Here is a 12,500-nt window from a genome sequence, read left to right as displayed (position 1 = left end):
AATTTTGCCATTGATTGAAATGTCTGAGGTCAGGTTAGGCTAAAATCCAACCCCGCTTATAAAGGGATGATGATAAATTATACACAGCACTGATTACACAATATGATATTATAACACATGTCTTTGTTGTGTGTATCCGATGACACGATGACACCGTGTGCTTTCGTGTGAGTCCTTCTGTCGTTCTGTCACAGTAACGCCTCGTGGGTCAAAATGTATTGTATAGATAGTATGCGCTTGGCTAAGAAGCTCATAACATTGCCATCCGGAAGTATAACGGACCAACACACAAAACTGTGTGTGTCCATGAACGTTTATAGTCTGGTTAATACAGTTCAGTGAGCATTACTCATAAACGCGGATGGCAAAAAACAATAACAAAGACCTGAGTGACGTCATCTTCGAACTATCTATAGATAGTTCGAAGTTGACGTCCCTCAGGTCTTTGTTATTGTTTTTTGTCATCCGCATTTATGAGTAGTTCTCACTAAATTGTATTAACCAGACTATAAACGATCATGATTACACACAGTTTTGTGTGTTGGTCTGTTATACTTCCGGATGGCAATGTTATGAACTGCTTAGACAAGCGCATACTATCTATAGTGACTGCCGCTTGAGAAATACATTATTTTATACAACTACAACACCACCACTACTACAACTACTACTACTACTACTACTACTACTTCTTCTTCTACTACTACTACTACTACTACTACTACTACTACTACTACTACTACTACTACTACTACTACTACCACTACTACTACTACTACAACTACTGCTACTACTACTTCTACTACTACTACTACCACGACTACTAGTAGCATTTCTATTTTTGTTTCAGATACTTAACAGACCATTATGAGTATGGATGGGGTCCTACAGAATTGTCATCTGGCAGTGCAACACCAAAAGTACAATATCCTCCGATTCCGTGGTAAAACGAAGGTACGTGAGCGACATTCCGAACGGATCACTCTCATCAGCTGCTGGGTGTTCTTGCTGCTGATGCTGTTGCCTTTTGTAGCTGCTGTTGTCGTTAATGTTACTATTTTTTACTGTCTGTCGGTGTTGCCAAAACCCTGATTCAATAAACAAGCGCTGGCGACACTATTGACAAGCTCGTGTTCTGATTGGTTGTCAAACTGAAAGTGGTATAAAATACACCGCAAGCGCTTGCTTACGGAACTAAGGCCGGGTGATCGTGTGATAATAGTTGAGTAAGTGTTCCGATCATTATGTGTGTTTTTACGTCTCTTTGCCTTGTAGTCAGCAACACCAAAGTCTCCCACTTGATACCTTTCAATTTTCCTTGACCAGATTTTTGACATTATCGGCAAAATCGTTTTACACATCGATACCTATCCGGAATTAATACCAATAATTCAAGCACCGTTAAACTCTCTAAGAAAAGAAAAGAAAGGGAAAAAAAGCCAACTCATCAAATAACTTTAAATTGTTATGTAGATATAATTGTTTCCATTAATTTCATGATTTTGCAGACTGGTTCGTAAAATGCATGACATCTGAAACAATGTTAAATCATGATAATATTTCAGAGACCTACGTATGATTAGTATCGTTGCTTCAATTATTATTTTTTGTCATTAATATTTCATTGTACTATGAACTTTGTACATTTCGGATTCATTCGATCACAACCAATTTTCGATTACCTGTACAATCTATAATAGTATGTTTCGATTTTACATTGCCGTATTGATATATTTTTCCTTACATTCAAAGTTGTGTAAAACTGTCTGTGAATTATACAATGCAAGCTATATGAGATTCTGTAATTATAAACTATTTTATAAAGCATTTAAAGGAGAATTCATATAATAAGCCTTGAGTAAGATAATATTATATGATAGATAACCTTTTAAAAAGTTTTTTTTTAAACAAGGGCAAAAAAGAGATAAATGATTGTTTTAATAACAATTAACAAAATGAATTAAAACATAAAATTAGAACCCAAGAACCTTAAGATTCGTAAGGCTATAGTTTTCCCCCCTTATCTCTAGCGTTAAGTCAACAGGAACATTCTTTGCAATTCTTGTATTTCGCTAAGTAAATTAGTACTTTCCGGCATACCTAACAGACCGAGCTGACTGTTAGGTGGACTGGGGATAAGAAAATAAGCACCGATTGCACACGGGATAATAACGGCCCCAATACTTTAAGGGGAGGGGCGACACCTGAAATATCGATTTTTGGGTCAAAATATAAAATTTCAGTTTTTTATTTATTATCAAAGAACAATCATTTTTTCACATATTTTCAGCACTTAGATGGTGATTTGGATAATATAAAGTTTGTAAATCGTCTTTCATAACCATGGAAGTCGACATGAAAATACCAAACTTTTCAATTTTTTGTGAGAATTCAACTGAAAATAATAGGACTGAAAAGCATTATAATACATATCGATGTTGTAAATTTTGATATCGATAGTTTAGTCTACTCTTTGCCCGTCTATTTGACACGGTTTCAGTCTCATAAATATCAGAATATGGGCAGGGGAGGAGTTTAGAAACTGTTAGTCGCGAACAAAGATTGTGTGTCAAACAGCTGATAAGAGGTCAAGTTGTCAGGTAAATACAACGTGATCACGAATGGTGCGATCTGATTGGCTGACCTTGTTCTAGACCTCTGACTCCGCGCCAGGGATTGGATGTTGAGTCAGGGTGAAAGTTCGCCTCTCTTACTATTATATTTTACTACGATTTGTTTACCTTTCGATTGATCAGTTGTTTTATCAAATTTTGACACGTATTCACGTTAATTATCTCTAAATATTTCCAATTTTTACTGGATTATTATAAATATACCTAAAGTGACAAAAACTCCAAACGTTGGCAACAGTTATATGCTACAAAAGCCAAGAAAGTTATGATGGCTCGTGGTTGACCCGTGACTACAAATCTTTGATTGGAATTTGGTGTGTGATAGTAGTATTATGATAAAGCGATTCCAAGCAATGCCACAGCGGAAAGAAATGAAATGGGCTATTCTTGCTGGTCTTTACCACGGTTATTACACCAATGACTTCCCTCAACATAGGTCTTGTCCTCCTGAACCGGACTCCAGATGCTTTTATAAAAAAATATATTGTTGCCCATGTGTATCCTGTTGACACAAGCAACATGTAAATACACCTTTGAATTTTGATTTAATTCATGAGCACTTGAAGCCTGTATATATGCTTTGTTGAAGTGTTGTGAGATGAAGACAACACAAAATCCAAACGAAAGGTTTCATAATTCTGTTTGGTCAAGATGCCATTAAACATACTTCCATTCCCTAAAAAAAAGTTGAGTTTGGTGCAGAGTATAATTTTGGTCCAATAGAAATAACATCCCTGAAAGTGTCTTTGGGCATCGGTGGACTGGGAGAACACTCCCAGATGTTGAGTCAGCAACCAGAGTCAAAAAGACTTGACCAGAGCATAAGGGTTGCTCAACACAAAGAGAAAAAAAAAGACGCAAAATGAAAGCTCAGACCCGTGAAAAAGCCCAGAGGGAGGCAGAAAAAGAACACGGGGGACCCTCATACGGTGCTGATATGTTTTGAGCTGGTTGTACCGTTTTGTCTTATTATTTTCATTCATTGTTATCTTTGATCTCGTTTTTCTCAAAATGACATTTTTTAACACTATTTTTTATCTTATTTTGTCATTTATCAATCAATTTGTTTAAAACTTTGCATGTCTAGAGCTATAGTGATTATCTAAAATCATACAGAAGGAATTTTAAATATCTTTATTATTTTTTGAAAAATTGACATTTTTATGTCAAAAAACATGATTTTTATCATACCGAAAAAATATAATTTTTAAAAATTTGTAAATAAAAATCTATTTAAAATATTTAAAAAATGCTCTGTATTTTTTTAAATAATATACAAATATACAACCATGCCAAATTTCAAAAAAATTCCATGGAAACTTATTGAGAAAGTAACTTTTTAAAATAGCACCCAGAGAAGAGTAAAATCCAAGATGGCGGCCGTCACCATGGCAACCGGACACGCCCACCGAAAAAAATCACATGGTTCGAATCCATTGGTCATAGGCAATGTCCCATATAAAAAGATATTGGATATAATCATTATTCTTGAAAATAGTGTCAGGTGTCGCCCCTCCCCTTAAAGCTGATTACTATATGAACAAAATTATCCTGACCCCTAAACCACCAAAAACATAAAAAGTGGGATTTTTTAAGAGGACAGAGTTTTTAAAAACGACGTCTCCAACATATAATTTATTTAATTCCCGCCTCTTTCCCACCGGGTCTTGGCCAGCAGAACCGCCGCTGAAAACAAACGGTTAGAATTTCTTTCTGGGTTTCACGGAATTTCTTATTGGTGGTGACGTAGATGAGAAAGTTACTGGAGCTGTTGATGCAGATGACGAGATTCATCACCTGGTAGACGACCTGCCCCACATTGGTGGGTTTGTCCGTGAACAGGTTGTAGGAAAGAAGCTGGGGGAAGTGTTGGGGCACGTTCAGAATGAGACAAGCGACGGAATACACGGCACACACAGACACCAACGTCCGAGTTGTCCTGGACGTGTCAGCCGAGAGTTTCTTTTCCTTCTCTCTTTGATGGTCTTTGTCTGAATTATTTAACGTTGTTGTTGTTGTTGCTGTTGACTGTTGTGAGGTAAGTTTCAACCGTTTTAATGACGCTAATTTGACTTTAATCCCAATACAGATGCACCCGACAATAACTAAAGGAAGAGGCAAGGTTGGACCTAAGAAAATGAAAAGAGTCTGGAAGACGGAAGAGACTTGGGGGTAGCTGTAGAATAAATCGGATCTGTGTAGGACTCCTACGGATATGTTGAGAGGATTGTCGTCGTTGTAATCAAAACGAAGCCAAGCTGTGTAGATTGTCATGCAGAACCAGAAGACGTAGATGGAGACGACTACCGTGGTTGTTCTTCTTGGGGTGACGATGAATGGAAACTTCAAGGGAAGAAAGACGGCGACCAGTCTCTCGATGGTGATGAGAAGCGGGATATTGAATGAGATCGATCCACCGCCATAGTCCATGATGTGAAAGATGTTATACAGGATGTACATGAAGTAAGCCGTAGTATAGGGCATGACGAAACCTCCTTTCACCTCGCCGTGTTCGTAGAACATTTTGGCCACGCTGTTTAGCCCGAGGAGGAAGCATATATCGGATACGGCCAGTGAGAATAGTAAGATGTTGGAACATTTTTTGAGTCCGTGTTTACTGAGAATAATGATGCTGAAGACATTACCCACAATGCCCAGGAAACTGATTGTCGGGATGACGCCAAAGACTAGAATGTTGAGAATACGTTCAGTATCCTCGTCCGACAAGACTTCGGCATGTTGTGCAGCATCGAAATCCGGATTGCTATTGTTAACTAGAGCTGATTTGGAGTTAGTCATTTTCCATAAAACTGGTGCATTGTTTACCGTCACTGATGACACCAACTGAGTTGTAACCGAACTGCTTTTCATTGCTACAATCAAATTTCCCCTTATTAATCCAATAAATAACAAAAAAAAAAAAAAAAGAAATTGAATGTAAGCTTCAATTTAATATACGAAAACAGATAAAAATGGATAAAAACATGTTTTTCTTTATTCATCTTAATAACGCCAATACCACATTATCCCATTCGTCTGTAGTGTTTCATTCATCCTGTTTTGTTGACGAAAAGGAAATCCGAAACGTCCATTTTATCTGTTTTCGTATATTAAATTGAAGCTTACATTTAATTAATTTCCTTATTAATCCATTAAAAGACGCTCTCTAGAAGAAAAAAAACACGTTATTTAAAAATTTGGCTAGAAAACTCGACCTTAGTCCAAAGCCTTCCTCAGTCCCAGGTTTGGGAGATTTTTTTTTTTGCCAAAATGAGGGTCATTTCAATCGATCGATATTTGAAGGGCGAGCTTTCTGGCCAAATTTTTAAATACCAGTTTTTCCAGAGTACGACAGTTAACAAGTTAAAGATGTGACCCTGGCGTTAGTCTTCGTAAACAAAATTGGCCGTGAAAGTTTTCTTGATTAAACTTTTGTTAATGGGACTGTGACAAGCGGTCATTTGTGTAACGTTTTGGCAAAAGAAAAGATATAAATCATATTGATGAATTAAAATAATTTCAAAAAAAAAATAAAAAATTATCAAATCAAATCGTATTCAATTTCTCTGCCAGGGTTATATAAAAACGCCTGGTTCAAAAATAAAGAAATAAAGAAATAAGAAATGAGAAACTAGCAACTAGAAACGGATAAGATTGAAATAAATTTTAAGTAAATCACATGAAAATGACATCTTTTTGTGTCCAAACATTTCAAAAACGGAATGTTGTATCTTGTTCACTCTGCCCGGCCAGATTTTTAAAAACCCAACAAAACAACTAATATTTCCGATTAAATCAAAGATAGATTATGATAGCCCTCCACTTGTTTAAACGTTTCAAAACCGATGGGCTACTTCAAATGAGTGGCCAAAAGGAAAACAAACACAACTCTGTGTATTATCAGTCTTGAACTAAACTGTGTATATATAACAGTTTATATATATATATATATATATATATATATATATATATATATATATATATATATATATATATATAAACTGTCTTTTTACTTTGATTTAAGAATTTGTATTTACTTTGATCTAATGTTTTACGAGTGAGTGATCGGTCGTATCCTTTATACAGTTGCTTGAACTCGTTGTGCCTCCATTTCACTCACTCCCACCCTACACAATGTTCTTCTCTATGTTAAAGTTTAGTCAAATCAAGTTTATATTAATATCTGGGTACAGAATTGCCGTACTATGAAAAAAACGCGTATCTTAAATTTTGGTCAGAAAACATCCTTCGAATGTCGATCGATTAAAATAAACCTTACCTTGGAAGAAAAAAAACCCCAAAAAAACTCTCAAACCTGGGACTTTGCGCATGAGATTTTTGCCAAGATGAAGGGTCATTTTAATATCGATGGATATATCATTTGACGGACGAGTTCAACTGGCCAAAATTTTTAATATATGCTTTTTTTTTTTTCCTGAGTGCATTCAGAGAACTGTTCACTTGAGACCTAAACTGCCGTAAACTGATAAAATGCTTTCTGTATATTTTGGCCATAAAACACATCTAATCCATATTATTATTATAATCGATCGGTTTAAAGATAGCTTAGAAGTCTCGAAGAAAATTCTAGAGAAGTAAGAGAGAGAGAGAGAGAGAGAGAGAGAGAGAGAGAGAGAGAGAGAGAGAGAATGTGTGTGTGTGGGGGGGGGGGGGGTAGGAGGGGATTCATTTTAATCCATCAGTAAAATAGTAAAATATGAAGTAAATTATTTTCTGTCCAAAATAAAAGAAAGACGTTTTGTCAGGTGTGTGTGTGTGTGTGTGTGTGTGTGTGTGTGTGTGTGTGTGTGTGTCAGATTATGGCACAATGAATAAATCGATAATTCAGCAACCCTCGTTATTGATAAACACTTGAAATGGAGAATGATTGGAACATTATAATAATATTATGATATTACGGCATCTATGACATCCATTTTACTCACATTTCATTAACCATTTAACAGCCAGCCATGCTCTGGAAAAACACGTATCTAAAAAAAAAATTGTAAAAATTGGCCATAAAACTCGCCCTTCACATATCGACTGATTTAAATGACAATTCTCATCTTGGTAAAAAAAAAACTCTCAAACCTGGGACTTAGAAAGACTTCGCGACGTCCCGGGTTTGAGAGTTTTTTGCCAAGCTAAGTGTAGTTTAAATCGATTCAATATTTGAAAGACGAGTTTTCTGGCCAAAGTTTTTGAATACGATTTTGGTGGGTTTTTTTTCCAGACAGCGACAGTTAAATGGTTAACTTACTCATTCCTAGAGATTTTTGCTACTTTTCAAAATTGGAAAAAAAATGTATTAAAAATAAGCATGTGCATGGATAGTTTTACTCAACTACTATTAACATGTAAAAACTAAAAACATTAGCTTTGATATGCTCCTGTAATTTTCTCATTAAAAAATGTAATAAATAGGCATGGGGTAAAAGTCACCCCGGGTAAAATACGGATATAGTCGGTGTTAGGGTTGAATGAGATAACAAAGAAAGCGATGTTTTTTTCTGTCGTTATGTCACATTCATTAAATTGATCCAAATAATTTCACACAAAACACTTATCTATTGGCATATTATTATAATGATATCATTGATATGGCATATGGAACCGAAATGATTGGTAATTTGGCAACGTAAATGGTTCCTCAATTACATAATTTGGTTCATTTTCGAATTATTTGTGATTTGGTAATAACAAAATGAAATAAAAATAAATCCAAGTACATATTACATGATAGTCGTATTTTAAAATAAGCACGCCTTCCTCTACGACATCATTAGACACCGTCTCCTAGGCGTTTCATGAAGGATTAAAATAGATAATCCATCAAACAAGATATCTGGTGTCAACAGGAATCAATCATGTTGTCCAAAGTAATAATAATAATAATAATATAATAATAATAATAATAATAATAATAATAATAATAATAATAATAATAATAATAATAATAATAATAATAATAATAATAATAATAATAATAATAATAATAATAATAATAAAAATAATAATAATAATAATAATAATAATAATAATAATAATAATAATAAGAAGAAGAAGAAGAAGAAGAAGAAGAAGAAGAAGAAGAATATAGTATAAGGCAATCATATAAGATCAATAAATAGGCAATAAAAATGGTTAGATTTTAAAAGATTGACGCTCTTCAAATCCTAACTGACGATAATTTAACGCTCAGCTCCGACAATTGATTCAGAGAGAGATCCAAACCCATTTAGAAAGAGCCGATACTCACGGAGAAGACAAGAAATAGCTTGGATTACAGAATATAGTGGAAATTGTTCAAGTGTCAATTTGGTTTCATTGATTAATAATTATGTAAACGAGATCTGGCGGTATCTAAAAGAAGATAACAAGACGCTCTATTTGTCATTATTATCATCATCATCATCATCATCATCATCATCATCATCATCATCATCATCATAATCATAATCATCATCATCATCATCATCATCATCATCATCATCATCATCATCATCATCATCATTATTATTATTATTATTATTATTATTATTATTATTATTATTATTATTATTATTATTATTATTATTATTATTATTATCGGTTGAAGCAGGGTTTTGAGACGGAAACGTTCGGTGTTTGGTATCTTGTTATTTTTCGAAGCTGTCAAACTATATTCAGTTTTTGCTCACTTCTAAATGAAATGTAGTCTAGCTGTAGCCCATTTCACAATAATCTGTGTGTCGAAAAGAGTGGTGCTAAAAATAGACCGATAATGGTCAATATAAATGTGCATATTTAACGGAAGAATGTTTAGTGTTTGTCCTTGTCTTTGAGAAGCTCCGCGGTGTGGTCTATGTCATTGTGACACATTATGGGTAATAGTCTTCAACAGTCGTACTGTCACTTCCTTCCTAATGACGTATGGTAACTTAGTAACACTGGCTCTAAACTATCGGAACAATGGCGGACGCCGTATGAAATATTTCTCCGACGAGCTTAAACGCGTATCCAGAGGTAAAAAAACCCATCAATTTGATCATGTTTTGACTTTTACACATTCTGATCACAAGGCATATGAAAAGTTCTAGCCAGCATGAAGAATAAAAAGTACAGATTTTCTTTGTTTAGAACCAAAATGGCCGCTGTTGCCGGGCGGCGTGACATCAGACTACTGAATCCAATTCTCAGAATATTTGCCCTTCTTTCTATAGATAGTATGCGCTTGGCTAAGAAGCTCATAACATTGCCATCCGGAAGTATAACGAACCAACACACAAAACTGTGTGTATCCATGAACGTTTATAGTCGGGTTAATACAGTTCAGTGAGCATTATTCATAAACGCGGATGGCAAAAAACAATAACAAAGACCTGAGTGACGTCATTTTCGAACTATCTATAGATAGAATGAAACTGAAGTCACTCCCGTCTTTGTTACTGCTTTTATTTTTGTTTTGTTTTTTTTTGTTTTTTTGCCATCCGCGTTTATGAGTAATGCTCATTGAACTATATTAACCTGACTATAAACGATCATGGATACACACAGTTTTGAGTGTTGGTCCGTTATACTTCCGGATGGCAATGTTATGAGCTTCTTAGCCAAGCGCATACTATCTATAGATAGAATGAAGTTGAAGTCACTTCGGTCTTTGTTACTGTTTTTTTGCCATCCACGTTTATGAGTAAATCTCACTTAATTGTATCAACCTGACTATAAAAGTTCAAGGATACACACAGTTCTGTGTGTTGGTCCGTTATACTTCCGGATGGCAATGTTATGAGCTTCTTAGCTAAGCGCATACTATCTATAGATAGAATGAAGTTGAAGTCACTCCGGTCTTTGTTACTGTTTTGTTTGTTTTTTGTTTTGATTTTTTTTTTTTGCAATCCACGTTTATGAGTAAATCACACTGAACTGTATTAACCAGCCTATAAAAGTTCAAGGTTACACATAGTTTTATGCGATTGTCCGTTATACTTCCCGATGGCAATGTTGTGAGCTTCTTTGCCAAGCGCAAACTATATTTTCTATAGATAGCACGAAGTTAACGTCACTCAAGTCTTTTGTTATTGCTTTTTGCATAACATTGCCATCCGGAAATATAACAGACCAACACACACCTCCGTGTAACCTTAAATGTTTTTAGTCTGGTTAATATAGTTTAGTGGGAATTACTCATGAACGCGGGTGGCAAAAAACAATAACAAAGACCCGAGTGACGTCAACTTTATGCTATTTATATATAAATGTTCATTTCATACAAATGAGTCGCCCGCAGCCGTCTTTTATGTTACTCTTACAATACTCAACTTTGCCCGTAACCAGGTGCTCATTTACACCTGTGTACAGTGAAGCAACGTTTGACACGAATTTTTAACAAAGACTTTAAAACCAAAGGTTAAAATCGTTTAATGATCACCTATCATTTCATTGATCATGGCCAACGTCGCTTGACTTTGTTCCAGTACGATACACTTCGCCACCACATTATCCAGAATAAATTAATATCATGTTGTTGACTTTATCAGATTTTCAGACCGAGGGATAAGCCCGGCCTTGGGAGGGCTATCTCCGAGGTTACGAAATATTCAATAGGGAATGAGATTTCAAAATAGATTTAAGCGCCCCTTTGTTGGAAGTCGCATCTTGACAACCGACAGACGCTGTCGCCATTATTAGTACCAATCATTAGCGGGAAGTTCAGTAAGTTTAGGAAGGGTTTTCTCATCGTACTGTATTATCTATCAACATCTTTTATTTTTAATTTGTAGTCTACATCATATTTTGTAAACATTTCATAATGGAGAAAACTAAAGAAAAGATCTACGTTGATATGCATTTTTGTACAGAAATATGAATAATAAATTTTGTATTTGGAGCGCTTGGCTTGAGTTGGTTTGTTTACAAATAACTTCTCCACCGGTGACGTCCAAACAAGGGACGCTACTCTTCCGCTAATCTCATTCCCTTGGTCAAAATTGTATTATAACACCCTAGTTGTATAGTTTCCTATAAAATCACCCTTAACTCTCTCCTTACCAACTATAGCAAAATTCTCACATTCGTTACGATACAACCAACATTTTTCTTATTCAAATTTCTTTTGTACATCATAAAATTTTAAGAAAATGAACAGTGTTTTGTAGAGCATGTTTTGCTACTGATTGTGTTTTGAGTGATAACAATAAATATTTGTTTGTGTTAGTCGGGTGTAACGTTTTGGGGAAAATCCTGAAAATAGCTGGTAAGGTGAGAGTTAAAGTCAGTAAATATGAAAATATTATAAGAGTAAATAGGATGTTTAACCCTCTCCTTACCACCTATTGGAAAATCGTCACATTTGTTACGATGCCACCGTCACTTTTCTCATCCAGATTTCATTTCTTTTTGATATAGCTATAAAAACTTGACATTCTGTAATAGAGTTCATATTGTCGAACAATATTATGTATAGAATGTGCTTGTTGCTTTTCTGTTTGAGTAAGAAATGTCTGTTTTTGTGTTTTGTGGGTGTGAAGTTTTTGGGAAAATTCTGAAAATGGCTGGTAAGGAGAGGGTTAAGTAAGACGAGATTAAAAGTAGATTTAAAAAATTAAAGTGTGCCAACAAATAACACCAAAAAAACATCACTTTGTTGCAGCTATGTGGTCTTGTGGTATGACACTCGCTTTCGGATCGGAAGGACCTGGGTTCGGGCCTCGCTCGGCGCATAGTTGAGTCCTTGGAAAAGGTCTTTACTCACATTCTCTCTCACTGTACTCAGGTGTAAAATGAGTACCTGGTCGTTAACAGCGTTGTCTCTGTCTGAAAAAAAATATCATCGCATAACAGGCGTCATGTCTCCTTCTACATGTTACGTGACGCTGTTTGTCA

General features: G+C 35.2%; 2 protein-coding genes across 5 annotated transcripts in view; both read right to left on the bottom strand.

The window, feature by feature from the left end:
* LOC144956961 (neo-calmodulin-like) overlaps positions 1–12,500 on the bottom strand; it is a 425,832-nt gene that overhangs the window by 157,244 nt on the left and 256,088 nt on the right. The window lies entirely within an intron of this gene.
* The window catches only part of LOC144956955 (uncharacterized), a 108,798-nt gene continuing 97,779 nt past the window's right edge, over positions 1,482–12,500 (bottom strand). Inside the window, exons 1-2 of one of the 3 annotated variants that reach the window (XM_078887803.1) lie at positions 6,671–6,774; positions 1,482–5,506 (exon numbers count right to left, since the gene is read on the bottom strand). In XM_078887803.1, coding sequence (XP_078743929.1) covers positions 4,269–5,504 — 1,236 coding nt within the window. In that variant the 5' untranslated portion in view covers positions 5,505–5,506; positions 6,671–6,774 and the 3' untranslated portion in view covers positions 1,482–4,268. Of the gene's footprint in view, positions 5,524–6,670; positions 6,775–12,500 lie in introns of those variants that run through there. The other 2 variants (XM_078887802.1, XM_078887801.1) reach the window with 2 other exon arrangements.

Source organism: Berghia stephanieae, chromosome 11, assembly GCF_034508935.2.
Source record: "Berghia stephanieae isolate SIO BIC M18660-M18661 chromosome 11, UCSD_Bste_1.3, whole genome shotgun sequence".
NCBI lineage: Eukaryota > Metazoa > Mollusca > Gastropoda > Nudibranchia > Aeolidiidae > Berghia > Berghia stephanieae.
Note: the sequence above shows the minus strand (reverse complement) of the source record. Positions and strands in the feature narration are given on the sequence as shown.